General features: G+C 49.2%; 1 protein-coding gene across 1 annotated transcript in view; it reads left to right on the top strand.

Annotated features, from left to right (window-relative positions):
* Positions 1-16,522, top strand: part of LOC144723944 (gamma-aminobutyric acid receptor subunit beta-3-like) — a 274,548-nt gene that overhangs the window by 127,973 nt on the left and 130,053 nt on the right. The window contains exon 4 of the mRNA XM_078602729.1: positions 909-1,129. Coding sequence (XP_078458855.1) covers positions 909-1,129 — 221 coding nt within the window. The remainder of the gene's footprint in view (positions 1-908; positions 1,130-16,522) is intronic.

Genomic DNA, 16,522 nt, shown 5'->3' with positions numbered 1-16,522 from the left:
ACGACAGCGTTTCTCTTAAGTTGCTACAACATTATACAATGTTGCGGTTATTTTAGTGAGAAATACGATTCTACTTTAAAAATTAGGTGAGAATTCGCCAATCAAATTACTTCATTTGATTGGATAAGTAGTCATTGAGATACTTTTTTTTCAAGGAGACTTGAAAAATATAATTTATAAAAAAATAATAATCACGCTTTAAATCCCTTTGGCAATCCATTGCCAGATTAAGGACTTCCTACTCTGTGTCAGTGGCCACTGGTCAGTATGGGGTTTTGACTGGGGTGGTGGAGTCGGAAGGAATGGCTGCCAAAGACCACGAGATATCGATTTGGTTTCTAGTTTTTAAATAGTTTACAGCTTACTCGCCACTGATGTTAACCGTGGCAGAGAGTGAAACTAGTGTCCATGTGCAACAGTACGCTAACCACTACACCTCACCAATATTTCAATCATAAAAAAGTATTTCAGTAATTTGTTATGATTTTGGTTCAAAGTGATATTTTACAATAAGGACGCATGAACTATCAAATCAGAAGAGTGAAAATCTCTCCCCACTCAATGAACATTGGCATTCCTGATCCAGTGGTGGTAATTCCACACGAGCTATAGAGCAACTAATCTTCTGACCAGGGCACAACATCTTATAACCAGAACACAAAGGCTTATTGTTGACAACGCTGTCATAGGGAATTTCATGTTCACTGTACAGCAGAGTGCACTTCAGTGGTGCGGCAGTTTAATACATTTCCAGCATGGGTGTGGGAATCAAACTGCTGGCTTGACACGAACGTGGGCTGCAGAACGGATGGGGACTGCTACCTTTCCATATCGATCACCGTACACAGGCTGTGTCTACAGAGATGCACTTGACATGAAGTGCTTCCTCTCCCGTTTGTCCCCCGCAGGACTACACGCTCACTATGTACTTCCAGCAGTGCTGGACGGACAAGCGGCTCTCCTACACGGTCATCCCTCTGAATCTGACTCTGGACAACCGCGTGGCCGACCAGCTGTGGGTGCCCGACACCTACTTCCTGAACGACAAGAAGTCGTTTGTGCACGGCGTGACGGTGAAGAACCGCATGATTCGCCTTCACCCGGATGGAACGGTGCTCTACGGCCTGAGGTGCGTTCGCATCTCCACCCGCCGGCGCCACGCGCTCGCTCGGCATGTGTGGAGTGCGCAGAATCACACTTACATTTTTATTACTTATTACTATGTAACGCCCACTGAGCTGTACAGCTCTTTTTTCAGAAGCGACCTACCCACAGATGATAGCTCAACAATAAGTGGCTTATCGCGTGGACATTTATAGCAGCCAAATGCACTGAATGCGTGATGTTGATTCTAAATGTGGAGGGAAAGGAGAAAAACAGTGAACCCGGAAAAATCCACGTGACCAACGGGGAAGGAGACACCACAAAATGTACAGCAGACTTCCTGCATACCAGGCGAGGTAGTTAACATCTCGCCACCGTACCACCACTCGCCACTGTCATTGTAGCCAGGGTAATTTTTAGTAAAAAAATAATAATCACGGCCGAGGTTAAGGGGAGAAAATTTTTTTGTTTATTGGAATGAGGAATTGCAGAAAGCGCCGAATCGAAAGTGCGATGTGTTTCAGACCCATCCGAGGTTTTTGTCGACTTTGTTCAAGCATGCGATTTCCATGACCACACTGTCCTCGGAGCCAAAGCTGAAGCTGTATTCATAGCATAATCTCATATTTTGTACATCCAAAGAAACTTCATTCGATTACGCAATTATTTTTTCATGCACGGTTTCTAAAAAGTCATATGTTAAGTCGATTTAATGTGGAAAAATATCAGCACTCTACTCTAATTAAAATGCTTTGTCACACGAGATATGTACACTTTGGTTGCTGCTGTATCGCATTCATGCAAACTGCTCATGCAATTGAAATCGTCGACTATTTGTGTTGGAATTATTTTCCAATGAATAAAAAAATCGCAAATCAACTAATTGGTATACACTAAAGAATATATACAAAATAATCTGATTACAAACAGGTAATTGAGTAACAGCACGAGATTACTTGTGTCTGCCTTTCTTTATATGATTATGATAATGCGATCCTTTTTATACGTGTATCACGTTGCTCTCCAATGCTGCAGATCATTTTCAAAATCAAACATTCACAAGACACAAGAGACTGTAGTATTCCAAAATCAACCAAGCAAGGAATTGGCAACTGGTCTTGTCTCATCAAATTACAGATTACAGCCTCCTTCTATAACAGCACCTCCAAAGTAGAGGGAGTTGACTTTACTAAAGCAAAACATATAAGCCCACGATGACAGTATAGGGATGTTCAAACACTACCGATAAGTTACTTGACTCCAAACATATGTGTGGTTGTCATGCGGGATGTTGAAAGCCGCATGACCTTACAAGGCTGTTTGCTGACACAGCAATCCCTGAAAAGCCTTAGTTTTTGTTAATATTGGTGCCTTCTGTGCATAGACATGTAGTGGTGGTATTGACGTGCGCCGACTGTGACAGTGATAGATCACGGGGCGGCGCGGGGTGCGGGGTTGGGCACGCGTTGTGGGCGTGGTGTGGACGCGCGCGCCGGGAGTGACAGATGACGGTGCGGCGCGGCGTGGCGCCCGGCGATTGGTCGAGTGAGTGGGTGCTCGCAGCGACGTCGGCAGGTGGGGTATAAAGGGGGACGCGCGAGAGCACTCGGGGGAGAGTTACCCAGTTGAAGACCCGAAGACGGAGCTGAAGACCTAGTGAAGCCGAGTAGCTCAGTGGCGTTAGTCGCCGAGTAGCTAAGTGGATGTTGGTCATCCGAGTAGCTCAGTGGCGTTAGTCGCCGAGTAGCTAAGTGGATGTTGGTCATCCGAGTAGCTCAGAAGGTGTTAGTCACCTGTAACCAAGTTTGATAAAATAAAGAGTGTGTTACCCGTGAAGTCGTCTCCCGCCGAGTTACTACACTACAACTGGCGTCAGAAGTAAACCTGTCTTCAAGAAGTATGGACACAAGGAAGACTACCCGTACCCACGAGCGAGGTCGGGATGACGACGGCGTACCGGGGACACCGACCTCGGTAGTAGAGGACGAGGAGTTGCCGCCGATGCAGCACTTCGCGGTGATGGCCGACGCTCCGCTTGCCTCCGACACCAGCCTCCAGGACGCGCACTCCCGGTTGGCGGAGTTGCTGCTCGCCGCCGCTGCAATCTTGGCCGAGATTTCCGTTCCAGCGGGCGGGAAAACGGCTGCGGGGTTGGAGGAAGGAGCGAGGCTGGCGGGATCCCGCCAAACGGCGCTTCGCGCCGAAAGTCTGGAAGTTCCCGCCGTTTTTGAGGGGCCGCCATTGATTGGCGGGAAAGACGGACGCCACGTGGCCGGACACCTCCGCGCAGCGCAGCCCACGTCATCAGCGCGCGCCGGAGCCCTCCATTTTGCGCCTGACAACCGAGCCGACATATTACACAACTCCAGCGGAGCGCGGGAAAATCTCTCCGACGTCGACGACGATCGGGTCCTCCAGCAAAGATTGCCCGCGCTGTCGGCGTTCAAGGCGGATGGGGGCGACTGGGGAGCCTTCCAACGAAGGTTCCTCGCTCATCAGGAGATGTCGGGGTGGTCCGACACCACTGCCCTGTGTGCGTTGCCAGCGATGCTTGACGACGACGCGCTTGCAGCCTTCACATCTGCTGCAAGGTCGTCCCGCTCTACGCTCCAGGCCGCACTACACCTGATGGCGAAGGTGTTCGGGCCGCCCTCCACGTGTCGCCACCAGTTCTACGATCGGCGGAAGGTGGATGGGGAAACGACGCTAGCCTACCGCACGGCACTACTCGCCTTGGCGGACGCGGCTTTTCCCCGCATGGATAAGGAGGGGAAGGACGCCATGGTGACGGAGCAGCTGCTGGTGTTGGCCCACGAGTTGGGGGTCCCCATCAACGTGGCAGACGAGATGGAGATCTGCTCCCTGGCGATCGCCACGAGCATTCACGCGTACGAGGTCCTCAAACGCAGGCCGGGGGTCGTCTGCAAATGGCCGGGGAATGCGGCACTGGCCGCCACGATCGCCGAACCTCAGCCAGCTGCGGTGCAGGAGCGGGGCTTCGCTGCATCGTGTCCGGGGGAGTGGAGAACGGGAGGTCGTTCGCCCGCACGTTCGCCCCGCAAGCTGGAGCAACCGAAACCTACGACGTCCGTCGTCTGCTACAACTGCGGCCTTCGGGGTCACGTCGCAGCCGGGTGCCGGGCCCCGCGTCCGCGCGCCGCAGGACCACGTCGGGACGACGACCAGGGCCACAAGTCATCCCAACAAAACCCGGCAAGTCGCGGCACCTCACACGTTCGGTCCACAAACACGGCACATTCGGGTCGCCGCTTCGCGGTGGGGGGTTCGCGGCTGGGTGCCGGGGGTTCAATTCGGCGAGGGGGGTCTGTACGCGGCCCGCAAGCAGTCGAGTGGTCCGAATTGGCTCACAGGATCGTGGCTGCGTCGGCCGGGTCGTCCGTGGTAACGGGGTTCATTGACGGGGTTGAGGTCCGGGTGCTTGTTGACACGGGTGCGTCGGCCACCATCATCTCGGACCTTATTTATAACATTCTTCCCGTCCAAAGTAGACCCCTTCTGCCGGTAGACGTGCCATTTTATGCGGCGAATGGGGGATCCCTGGGGATCATCGGCCAGATTCGGGCGACTATTTGCATTGGTGACATTAAATTAGCGGGCCCTATTTTTGTATCATCATCGCTGGCCGTTCCCTGTTTGCTAGGTACGGACTTTTTGTCAAAAATGCCCATCAAAATTCTTATAGATCAGGCCTGCATAGAGCTTCCGTCAGGTCGGCGGGTTGCCTTCTTGTCGAGCCCTACCAAAGTGCGCACGGTTTGTGCGACGGTGCAGGCGCTGGCGACTCACACTGTACGGGTGCCCCCGGGATCGCAAATGTTAGTACCCCTTCGGTTCAGGAAGCCACTCGAGGTGGGTGCGGAGGCACAGGGGGTGCTGTTGGGGCCGTCAAACAGAGCCAGTAAGGGCCTCGACTTAGCGGTTGCTCAAACCATGGTGAGAGGGGACAGTGAGCCGTTCGTAATGGTCCTGAATACGGGGTCGCGGCCGGCCGTAATTGCGCAGGGAATGGTGCTGGCTCACGCCGCGCCGCTACCCGTTGAGGAACGGCTCGTGGCTCAAGCAGATTTCACTGTCAAGTCGCATCCTCTGAGTGATGAGGGGACTGAGTGGTTGGACTCGCTGTGTGCGGGTTCAGATAACTTGTCCGGGGTGCAATTGGGAGCATTGAGGGGTTTGCTCATCGAGTTTGCTGACGTGTTCAGCAAACATAAGTACGATATCGGCTGCACTGACCTGTTGCGCCACCACATAGCTACAGGGGACGCGGCCCCTATTCGTCAGAATCCCTTCCGGCTCAGCCCGGCCGAGAAGGAACATGTGCAATCGGCGGTTAATGATATGTTGGCGGCAGATATCATTTCGCCCTCTTCTAGTCCGTGGGGTGCTCCTATTGTCCTAGTAAAGAAACAGGACGGGTCCTTGCGGTTTTGTGTCGATTTCCGCCGCTTAAACAAAATCTCGATGGCGGATGCGTATCCGCTCCCCAGGATGGATGAGTCGCTGGATGCCTTGGCGGGAGCGCAGTTTTTTTCCACACTCGATCTGCTTTCTGGATTTTGGCAATTGCCACTCGATAACGAGTCTAAACCTAAAACTGCTTTCCGAACACCTGGGGGCCTATTTGAATTCAACCGTTTGCCCATGGGCTTACATTCCGCTCCCGCCACGTTCCAGAGACTCATGGAATTGGTTTTGTCGGGGCTCCAATGGGATACCTGTTTGATTTATCTTGACGATATTATCGTCTTTAGTCGGACTTTCGAGGAGCACCTCCAGCGGCTGAGAGCGGTGTTCCTCAGGATGCGTTCCGCTAAGCTTAAATTTAAACCGGCTAAATGTTTTCTGCTTCGGGAATCGGTCAGGTATTTGGGCCATATCGTGAGTCGTTCAGGGATCTCGACGGACCCTGCTAAGACGCATTGTGTCAGCTCATGGTCAACGCCAACCTCGGTCGCGGAGGTTCGTAGTTTCATTGGTTTTGCCTCCTATTACCGTCGTTTTGTCAAGCAATTTGCCACCATAGCCAAGCCCCTGCACGCTTTGACGGCTAAGGGGGTGAGGTTTCGCTGGGGGGCGGAAGAGGAGGCTGCGTTCTGCTCCCTCCGTGACGCTTTGGTGCAGGCTCCCCCCTTGTGTTACCCCGATTTCACACAACCGTTTTTGCTTGACACGGACGCCAGCAATACGGGTATCGGGGGGGTGCTCTCACAGGTGGTCGGGGGGGTTGAACGGGTGGTCGCCTACGGTAGTAGGGTTCTTTCCCCCGCAGAACAACGCTATTGCGTAACTCGTCGTGAATTGTTAGCCATTGTGTTTTTTACACAGCAATTCAGGCCATATCTTTACGGCCGTCATTTTACGGTCCGGACGGACCATGCGGCTCTACAATACGCTATGCGCGTGGCACAGCCATCGGGCCAATTGTCCCGATGGTTGGAGGTCCTTCAAGACTACCAATTCACGACGATTTACCGCAAGGGGTTGCGGCACTCAAACGCGGACGCCTTGTCGCGGTTGCCGCCGTGCACGGACTGCACATGTTTGTTGGGATCAGCGCGGTGCAAACCCCCGGTTGCCGGCACCCCGGGAGTTGCGCTCGTCGCCACTGACACCCCGGGAGAGGACGCCCCCACGGGGAGGGATTCGCTGTTGTCGTTGCCCCTCATTGAGTGGGGCCGCCTCCAGATGTCCGACAGCTCCCTACTTACGCTGCGTCGGAAAGTTGGCGCTCCCGAAGAAGGGGAGGCGCGGGTCGGTTCCTGGGTGTGCAGACAGGGCCTTTTGATGAGGTGGGACAACATGTCCCGGCGTCACGTGCTCGTTGTGCCTGTTGCTATGCGGGGTAGGGTTGTTCTGGCAGCTCATGAACGGCTCATGCATCTGGGTTTTCACAAAACGCTCGCCCTAATCCAGCGAGACTATTATTGGCCGGGGATGGGTAACGACGTGGCGAATATTCTTAAGGGATGCGTAGGGTGCGCCAAAAGGAAACCGCCACCATTTGCAGCTAATCCACCGCTGCAATCCATTCAGGTTTCGCGTATAAACGAATTGGTAGCGTTGGACATCTTGGGGCCCTTTCCGGTTACACCAAGGGGAAATAGGTTCCTGCTGGTTGGCGTGGAATATTTCACCCGATGGCCTATGGCATGGCCGCTCGCCAACCAGTCGGCTGCGGTGGTGGCGGACGCCTTTGTCCAGGGTTATGTGTTGGACAAGGGCGCCCCCGAACGCTTGCTGACGGATCAAGGGCAGAATTTTTCGAGCGTTTTGTTGCGCGAGGTGTGCGACCTGTTGGGTACAAAGAAAGTGCGTACTTCCCCCTACCACCCGCAGACTGACGGGATGGTTGAGCGTCTGAACAGGACGATTACGTCTATGTTGTGCCAACAGGTCTGCGATGATCAGGTTGATTGGGACTTACAGGTGCCGGGGGTACTCGCGGCCTATCGAATGGCCCCTCATGCGGCGACGGGGTTTTCCCCATTTTTTCTTATGTATGGGCGGGAGGCCGATCCGGCCATGGACGTCCAACTGGGGATTTCCCAGCCACGTGCAAAATCTAAATTGGCAGACCACATCAAATTTAATATCGCCAAATTGACTGAAGCGCGGGAGGCGGCAAGGTTGAATTCGCGGTCGCGGCAAATTGCAAACGAGAAATTGCATGAGCGGAGGGTGCATACGCATGATTGGAAACCAGGCGATAAGGCCTGGCTGCATTGTCCACATGCACCGTTGGCTACGTCCCCCAAGTTGTTGAGACCTTGGAGGGGACCGGTGGAAATTGTGCGGGTTGCACGACCCCAGAGTATACAGATAAAATGGGGGAAACGCCGTTGGTATGTGCACCCCTCCCGACTGAAGCCCTATGCGGCACCGTGTGACCCCGTTCTGTGCCGTAACGACCGGGCGTGTGATGTGACCGTCGACTCGGGGAGGGAGGTGTCGCAGGCTGCTCCTCACGTGTTTCCACCTGACCCACCCCCAGGTGCCTCGGGCTTGACGGCTGCTGACCGTCGGGAGCCTGAACCCTGCGGCACGCACGGGTCCTCGGTGCCTGGCCGATGTCTTTCTGAACCGCCGGCACCACCGGACGTTCAACCGCGTCTGGTGCCGTACGACGGACCGGCAAGGCGGACTCGGGCTAGGGCTCGACAATTTTCATGAAGACGTTTTTTTCTCTATACCGAGCTCGCCCGGTGTTCCCCTCTGCCGGGGTATTGTCCCGTTGTAGGGACGCTCGGAAAGAGGGGGACACCGCACGAGTCGTGAAAAAAAAAAAAAAAATTTCGTCTATTTATTTTCTTTTCTGCATACACATTGCTATTGTCACTCGCCGGTTTGTATATATTGTTCTATTGTCGCGGTGGCATTGGTTGATGGTTGCTGATGGTAGTGTTCGCGTCGTGTTGTGTTGTTACGTTAGTTGTTGTTCTTGTTGTGGTGTTGTGTTACGGGGCACACAGGGCGGTTTGTATATTTTTATAGCAGCCGGGTCGGCTGCGAGCTATGTGGTAGGGGGTGATGTAGTGGTGGTATTGACGTGCGCCGACTGTGACAGTGATAGATCACGGGGCGGCGCGGGGTGCGGGGTTGGGCACGCGTTGTGGGCGTGGTGTGGACGCGCGCGCCGGGAGTGACAGATGACGGTGCGGCGCGGCGTGGCGCCCGGCGATTGGTCGAGTGAGTGGGTGCTCGCAGCGACGTCGGCAGGTGGGGTATAAAGGGGGACGCGCGAGAGCACTCGGGGGAGAGTTACCCAGTTGAAGACCCGAAGACGGAGCTGAAGACCTAGTGAAGCCGAGTAGCTCAGTGGCGTTAGTCGCCGAGTAGCTAAGTGGATGTTGGTCATCCGAGTAGCTCAGTGGCGTTAGTCGCCGAGTAGCTAAGTGGATGTTGGTCATCCGAGTAGCTCAGTAGGTGTTAGTCACCTGTAACCAAGTTTGATAAAATAAAGAGTGTGTTACCCGTGAAGTCGTCTCCCGCCGAGTTACTACACTACAGACACACCCTCTGCTGGGTTTGCATGGCATTGTGGTTTTTTTTACCCAGGATATTATGAGACATAAGAACAATCCACAATCATGTGTATACAGGTGGCAGCATCAATGTATTGTACCTAATTCAAATTTAGGCTTTTTTTGTACTTTCCTAAATGCCCCTGACAGCAGAGTCATAATTAACGTATGAAAATAAGCCAGACATGATAGCACAAGCCTTTGACATCCTTTAATGGCCTGTGTCATAGCCACTGCGGTCATCTCCTCTTTAGTTTTTGCCGAGGGAATGCACGGTTCTCTTTGTGCATCTGGAACTCGTGTCCTTGCAGTTGGCCAAGGGTGGATTACCGTGCGTACAAATCGGCAAACACAAATTTCTTTGACAGGTGTCATATTGAGACCGTCAACCTCTCGGATAAGCCAAGAAACGTGGTTTATCTTCGGTGAGGGCCTGCGACTTGAGCCCCTCAGCTCAACACTGCTGCCTCAGGAGCTCGCACACAGCCACTGAGGCCAAATGGGGAAATTGTAGACACAAGAGACTCGTTACACGACAGAGGGGATAGGCAGCGATTAGCAAGGATTGCATGGACAAACACAGATCTGCGGCGCAGCAATTGATGGATTACAAGAACAATGAAGCAGGCATGTCCATTTCAGCTGGAACCACATGGATTACGCTGACACTTGAGAATATGTGTGTCCGAGGTGGAGGGTGAGGTTATAATCTTTTGACATACAAAGTAGGAAGCATCCAACTCACTATCATCGTGCCCTACATTTGCTTTAAGCATGGGCTGTAATACATCTTGTTGTGTATTTTTCGCCCTCAAAAAGCAACACGGCGAAGAATGGGAATCATTTGCAATACAAGTCGCATAGGGATGTTGTCGCGGCGGAATTGGTTAGCACACCGGACTTGCAATCCAGGGGTTGTCGGCTCGATCTCCTCGCGTGGTCGTTGACACGATGGCCAGGAAGGCTACGGCGGTTCAGAAGGTGTTTCACTAATGAGCTTGGACAGGCAAGCAACAGGAGCCAAGGAAGAAAAGAGCCAGACAGCGATGACGGAGCAAAATATCTCAGAGAAGAACGGGCGAGACTGACCGATGTCACTAACGATCGCTTAAGAGAAGCGGCCATTTCGTCGCTAATGAGCTGACGGCAAGGACTTATAATGGCTCGCAAAATACTAAACACCTCATATAACCTCAGTTTCCTTTTGTAATGGAATTAAATTTTAAAAATGAAAGAGTGTCTTGGGTTGGAAAGCATTGCCATGGATTGTGGTGCACGCTTCCAATGCAGCGCTTTTGAAGAGGAATTGGTGGATGGCTTAACAAAACCCATAATGCGCGTGCGATTCCAAATCCACTGGCCTCCGATATTAGCGAGTGGATGGCTACAGAGAATGGGGTTACTCACGTATCTGTATAGATTTTGGGTGTTATCTACTCTTCATATGCAGGGCTTCTGTGGATATTCTGAGGGTTTTTTTTGGTATCATTAACACAAACTCGTTAAGCAAATGTCAAAACATCCTTCATGTGGAACCCTCCTAAAAGGAGCCTTGGCCCTCCTGAAAAAAAGTCTTGAGATTCGGTGAGGTGTTCCTGGGTAAACGAGTGGCATGCTTTCATGTATTTTTTTTATGAGTTATAGATTATTAAATGTATCTCATGACGAAGCTGTGTAGTATTCCATGACGGTGCTGGTTCAGCTGACGAGGAACTTGTGTTTGTTTCCGTATAGGGAAGGACGATACACAGGCAGTGCTCGTAGGTTCCCCTTTGACTAGTCACGAAACAAATTATTTACCATTTCTCCTGAACTGTGCAATTTGCAGTCAACTAATTCGAATTTCAAACGTTCATAGAATATTGAAAACAACTTTTACTTTTGACATACTTATGAGCATGCAATTATAATTTGGACGCCTAACGCCCCTTCAACTGAGTGCCTTGTTAGTCAATAAGTAACGTGTGTTAGTTCTCTTCTTGCATTGCACGGAAAATACAGAGAAGCACGTTTTGTGCCGTTAGGGTACTAATTAAAACAAATATTCTGAAAGTTTCAAAGTGCTATTTTGTGGCTGTCAAAATGTTATATCGCATAAAGTAGGTGACAGGATTTATGCTACGTATTGTGCAATTGTTTTTTTTTACATTCGGGACTTGCTTGCATTATTCTTATTTTTCTTGTGGACAATTGCCTTTGCATGAATTGGAGCTCAAGCGTGAACACTATTTATCTGAGAATGAATGCGTGTGAGGTGGTCCTCCATCTCCACATTCTGATGGCAGGGCCCACTTTAGGGAAACCCCAGAGGCCCGACTGTGAACTTGGCAAGTTCCTGATCGGGGCTTAGGGAACTCTGTCTCAACATCAGCCGTGCTGAGAAGATCATAATGACGATACGTGTATAAAAGTGACAATTTGAAACTTTTTATTGCTAGTGGTTGAATGGCTGAGTTTAATAAAAAAAATATATGTACTAATTGTTTGAACGTGCACGAATAAGCTGTGGTGGTGGTGGAGTGATGGTGCAGTGTGTCACACACTGCGATGAGACTGGCAACCTGAGAAAGTGGTATCTGAACAACAAGAACAACACAATAACAACAACACAATAACAACAAGCTAATTATATAACGTGCCGTTCATGCAAATAGCATCTCAAAAACAGTGTAGGTAACTGGTGCAGTTTTCGCACTGAGGCGCACGACATTTGTAGGCAAGCACGAGAGGCAGCCAAGAATTGCCCAAACGCTGTTATCCTGTTTTGGGATGTTTGGCTAACTTTCTTCATCAACCCGCGTTGACGAGTGTGGAAAAGGAATGGTCAAACAATCCCCATTTACTTGCACGGCATCTAGAGCCCTTCATCCAGTGGTGGATTCACAAAGGAATGTAAAACTATTAGTTTTGTTTATTGATTTCAAGAGGTGTGGGTATTTTTTTCTTTGTGAGTAGAGAGTCTAAAAAAGAATTCGCTATTCGGTGTTTGGAATGCCTAATCGGTCCTGCTACTGGATAAATCGATGCAATATTCCGATGCGTTGGTGCCAATGTCCTGAGTGCAGAGAAAGACGAGAGCTCCTGCTACTGCTCGTGCATGTGAAATGTGGAAGAGAAGAGGAAGAATCATGCATATAAGTAAATGAACAAGCGACAAATAAGACACGGTGCACTTTAATGCAAAATTTAAATTGCAATGAATAGCTTATTACGTAGTAATTTCATGCAACCCTAACATTACCTATGCAGCATGCTCTCCTTGGAATTTAAAATATTTCTACAATGTTACATTTACGGAAGAAATAAAACAATGAGCAAAGTTGCATTTGTTTTTAAAACCACCCAATTAAGTCCTGCAATTAAGCAGCGTGTGGGAAGTGTGATAAGAAATTGATCACCGACAAAGTGCCTTAAAAGGCCATTAAGGACAGCAGCTCAATACCTATCGCTTCCCTTCTGCTGCCTGCGCAGACATTGCCTGCTGGTCGTGTCCCCGCGCGAGCCTAGGAGTTTTTGTTCGTGATCAGAAGCGGCTCCATTTGGGAGAATCGCAAGAAGTGTGCCGAGGAGGATGTGGGCGGCTACCCCCCTCTTGATGCTTCTTCCTGCGTTTGTCGGTGACGGAGAGAGAGAGCGCGCAACGTCGCGAGCGGCCCTCGACTCACCGTGCGTTGGGCGATCTCTCTCCCGCGTGTGTGTTTCGCGCCTTGCTTCATGGCCTAATGGAACATTTACATTTCTCGTCTCCACTGATGCCCTTTGGCTTCATTATCATGCGCGGCGGAGAGCGTGGGTCCCACGTGCGTACACACCAGTCCCATGTCCTCTGAATGTCCTCCATCTCATGTGCCTTAAATAAGATAAAATATAGCTTTTACCGCGAATTTACATCGTTAGAATTCTGCGCGAGAAAAAAAAAAACAGCCCAATATTAACTGCTTCGGGGAATTGTGCAAACATTGTTATTTTTTTTTACGAATTATATCTTCCGCATTTCGTATGCTGCGTGCGCCGATGGTTTCACGGTACGCTGCACACACTGGCAACGTTCTTTTTTCACTTCAAGATTATAAACGTTCGGGGCAATCGCTCGGATGTCGTAGTGACCAGAAAAATACGATGCCAGATGACAGTGTCCCATTGTGGCCTCGGACGCCACTTGCCTTGCTTTCCCCAAAAGTCCTGCACCTCCTGCAAGGTAGCAGAGGCAGTACCTTGTTCACAAAAAAGACGCGCGAACGTTCCGCTGTGCTTACAGAGGAGGTGCACGGCTGTTTTTTTTTTTAAATCGACTCTGCATGATAGAGAGGCGTCTACTGCGGTCTGGATTGCTTGTGCCCACAATATTAGTTCTCAACGACGCTCGATAATATGTGTTCAGTTCCAATTAGTTGTAATACACAGTACTGTATTTAGATAATAATTCATACTTGGGATAATCATTGTACAACTTTACTGATGCAATACCTGCATATGGATTCTTTATTACACATTTGTCACTGTAAATGTTGCCACCGTAAATGCAGTTTGCTGCTGATTATGGTTTTGTGTTTTGATCAATACTGTCTACATAGCTTGTAATTTATTGAGATTAACAAAATATAGTAATATTTACGTCATAAATGTGTAAAAAATTACAACCGCAATATTTATTAATTGAAGGGTAACAGATACTGTAATATAACGCTCATAACACAATCATGTATAGATCATTCCCTGTCAACCACATTGAAGACATATGTGCAATGTACATGCTGGTATCACACATTTTCTACCAGCATTAATACTTCATGTTTTCACAAAGCAATATCCGGACACATAACCCTTATATTTTTCATGCTCTTCACGACAGCTAGAATACCTGTCACTCTGAGATCACAGCTTACCATGAGTTGCAATCGAGAATTTGTGCAATATGCAGAAGCCATTTTAAATATTTTCAAAGTCAATGTGTCCCATCCTTTAAATGGCCACTTCACTTTCATTATCCCCACCAACGGTCATCTGAGGCAGTGGTGGAAATTCCACATTACTATGGTGGAGTCAGTCTCTCAAAAGGACAATCGCTGTTATATTTCCCAGGGTTTGTTTTATTGAGCTAGGAGTTGGTGGGCTGAATGAAGCCCCCGCTGAGATTTGAATCCACTGCACTGGCTATGCATTACTGTAAACGTCAATAGCACACTTTTTCAAGATGAATATTTCAAAGGACAAAAAGCTTTAAAAACAAATGACGGTGATATATCCCCGAGTGTGCTTAAGCATTTCCATTCAGACATTTTGTAGATAATGATATAATCAGTCGGTTAGTGATTGGTTTTTTTTTTATGAGGCAGGTGAACATCGTATAAACAAGGATGATAAAACAGGTGCATGAAATGTGCCGTCTCTCAAGAGTGACTTCGCAGTCGGGAATTTTATTCAAGGCAGAAGGAAAACGTCGTCTAATTGTGTCTGACGAGTCATAATTCAGTACCGGCTGAAGGTGGACATCTCGTTGCAATTTTGACAGCTCACGTGGGAAATTGAAAAGAGCCTGAATAATGTGCCAGCCTCTAATGTCCGCGTCAAATAACGAGTTGCCCCTCACTTGGTGCAGTCAGTTTAAGCAGACTGACAGCCAAAGTCACAAACGAGAGCAGCGGAAAGCATTTACGTATATATTTTTTTAAAGACTCCGTTTCATACGAATGTAGCTGCAACTGAGTGATGTTGGTTGAAAGATCAATGCTAAAAAATCCATTATGATTAAAACCGATGTGGCTTGGCAAGCTTAGTGGTCAGCGCACCTACCAGTTTACACCTCACCAACGGTGCAATTCCTACAACCGCCTGGGAGTTACAACAGGGACTTCCCAAAGCACTCCTGCAAAGTGCACGTGAGAAAGGCGCGGCGACATTCACAAGCGGAAGCCATTGTGGAACACCGGTACAATGCTACCTTTTTTTTAAATGAATATTCGCCTTCGATAAATTGTGAAATAAGTCTCTCTTGGAAAAGAGATGAAGACTGTTCACAGGGCATTGATTGATTGATTTAATTGGAACAACAGGGGCAAATTGGTCCGACAAATGATTGCCGCTATAAACAAGGGCGAACACTAATTTATAGGCAAGTGATATATACGTATGACCCACATTTCATAACAACAGATATAGTCTGTAATGTTTCTGAGTGTATGGAATCGCGTGGCTGGAAGACGATGGACGTGAGCGATGATGGCCATGGGGGAGGAGGATGATAGAATGACTGCCGGATGGGGGGGATGCGCATGAAGTGTGTCGTGACGCAGAGAAGGGGCGATGAAATCAGCTCGCTCGCCACGGGCGCTCGGTGGATACTTCATGGCAGAGCCACAAAAGATGGTGACCGCCTGGGGAGGCCCTCGTCCAGCAATTGATAACAACAACAAAATCTGACAAATTGGAAAACACAGATCAATCTGGAAATATTATGGTGACAATTAAGTGATGGATGCTGTCAGGGTTAAGCCTTGAAGTATGCCACGTGGACACAAAGGGGTGCCACGGTGGTGAAAATGTTAACTACTTCATTCTGGTATACAGGAGGTTGTGGGTTCGATCCCGACTCTGATGACTCTATATTTGGAGTTTGCATGTTTTCCCTGTGGTCGCATGGATTTTTCTCCGGATCCTCTAGTTTTTTCCTCCACATTTATAAACATACATTAAGAAGATTTGGCTGCTATAAATGTCTACATGATACGCCTCTTAATTGGGCTATGATTTAGGGTCAGGTCCCTTCTGAAAAAATAGCTACATAGCTGAGTGGTCCTGACCTCGTAAAATAAAAATGTATTTTTAATGTGTAAAAAAATGCACAATGTAGTTCCGAGGAATATCAATGATGAGTCACACCATGCAGTTCTGGGAAAGGATCATACAAAAGAGACTGGGGAAGCTTGTGGATATTGGCGAGAGTCAGTTTGGATTCAGACAGGGAAGGTCAACAATGGATACAATCTTTGCACTGAGAGTATTGATGGAGAAGTTCAGAGTGAAGAAACGGGACATGCATATGGTGTTTATTGATCTACAAAAAGTGTAGGACAGGGTGCCTAGAGAGCTCATCTGGTGGTATATGAGAATAAGAGGTATTCCGGAGATATGTGTCCAGCTGATCTAGGAATTATATGAAGGAGGAAAAATGCATATGCAAAGCAGTTGTGGAGTGTTGGAGAGTTTTCAAGTCAATGCAGGAGTGAAGCAAGGTTCTGCCCTGATCCCATTCCTGTTACTCCTGGTGCTCGACACATTAATGAGAGATATTCAGAGGGATCTCCCTGGTGTATGTTGTTTGCAGATGGCATAGTGCTATGCAGTGAAAGCAGAGGGCTAATTGAAATGGTTTGAAG

Source organism: Lampetra planeri, chromosome 19 (genome assembly GCF_965212315.1).
Source record: "Lampetra planeri chromosome 19, kcLamPlan1.2.h2, whole genome shotgun sequence".
NCBI classification, from domain to species: Eukaryota; Metazoa; Chordata; class Hyperoartia; order Petromyzontiformes; family Petromyzontidae; genus Lampetra; species Lampetra planeri.
The sequence above is the reverse complement of the archived record's forward strand: the minus strand, read 5'-3'. Positions and strand labels throughout refer to the sequence as shown.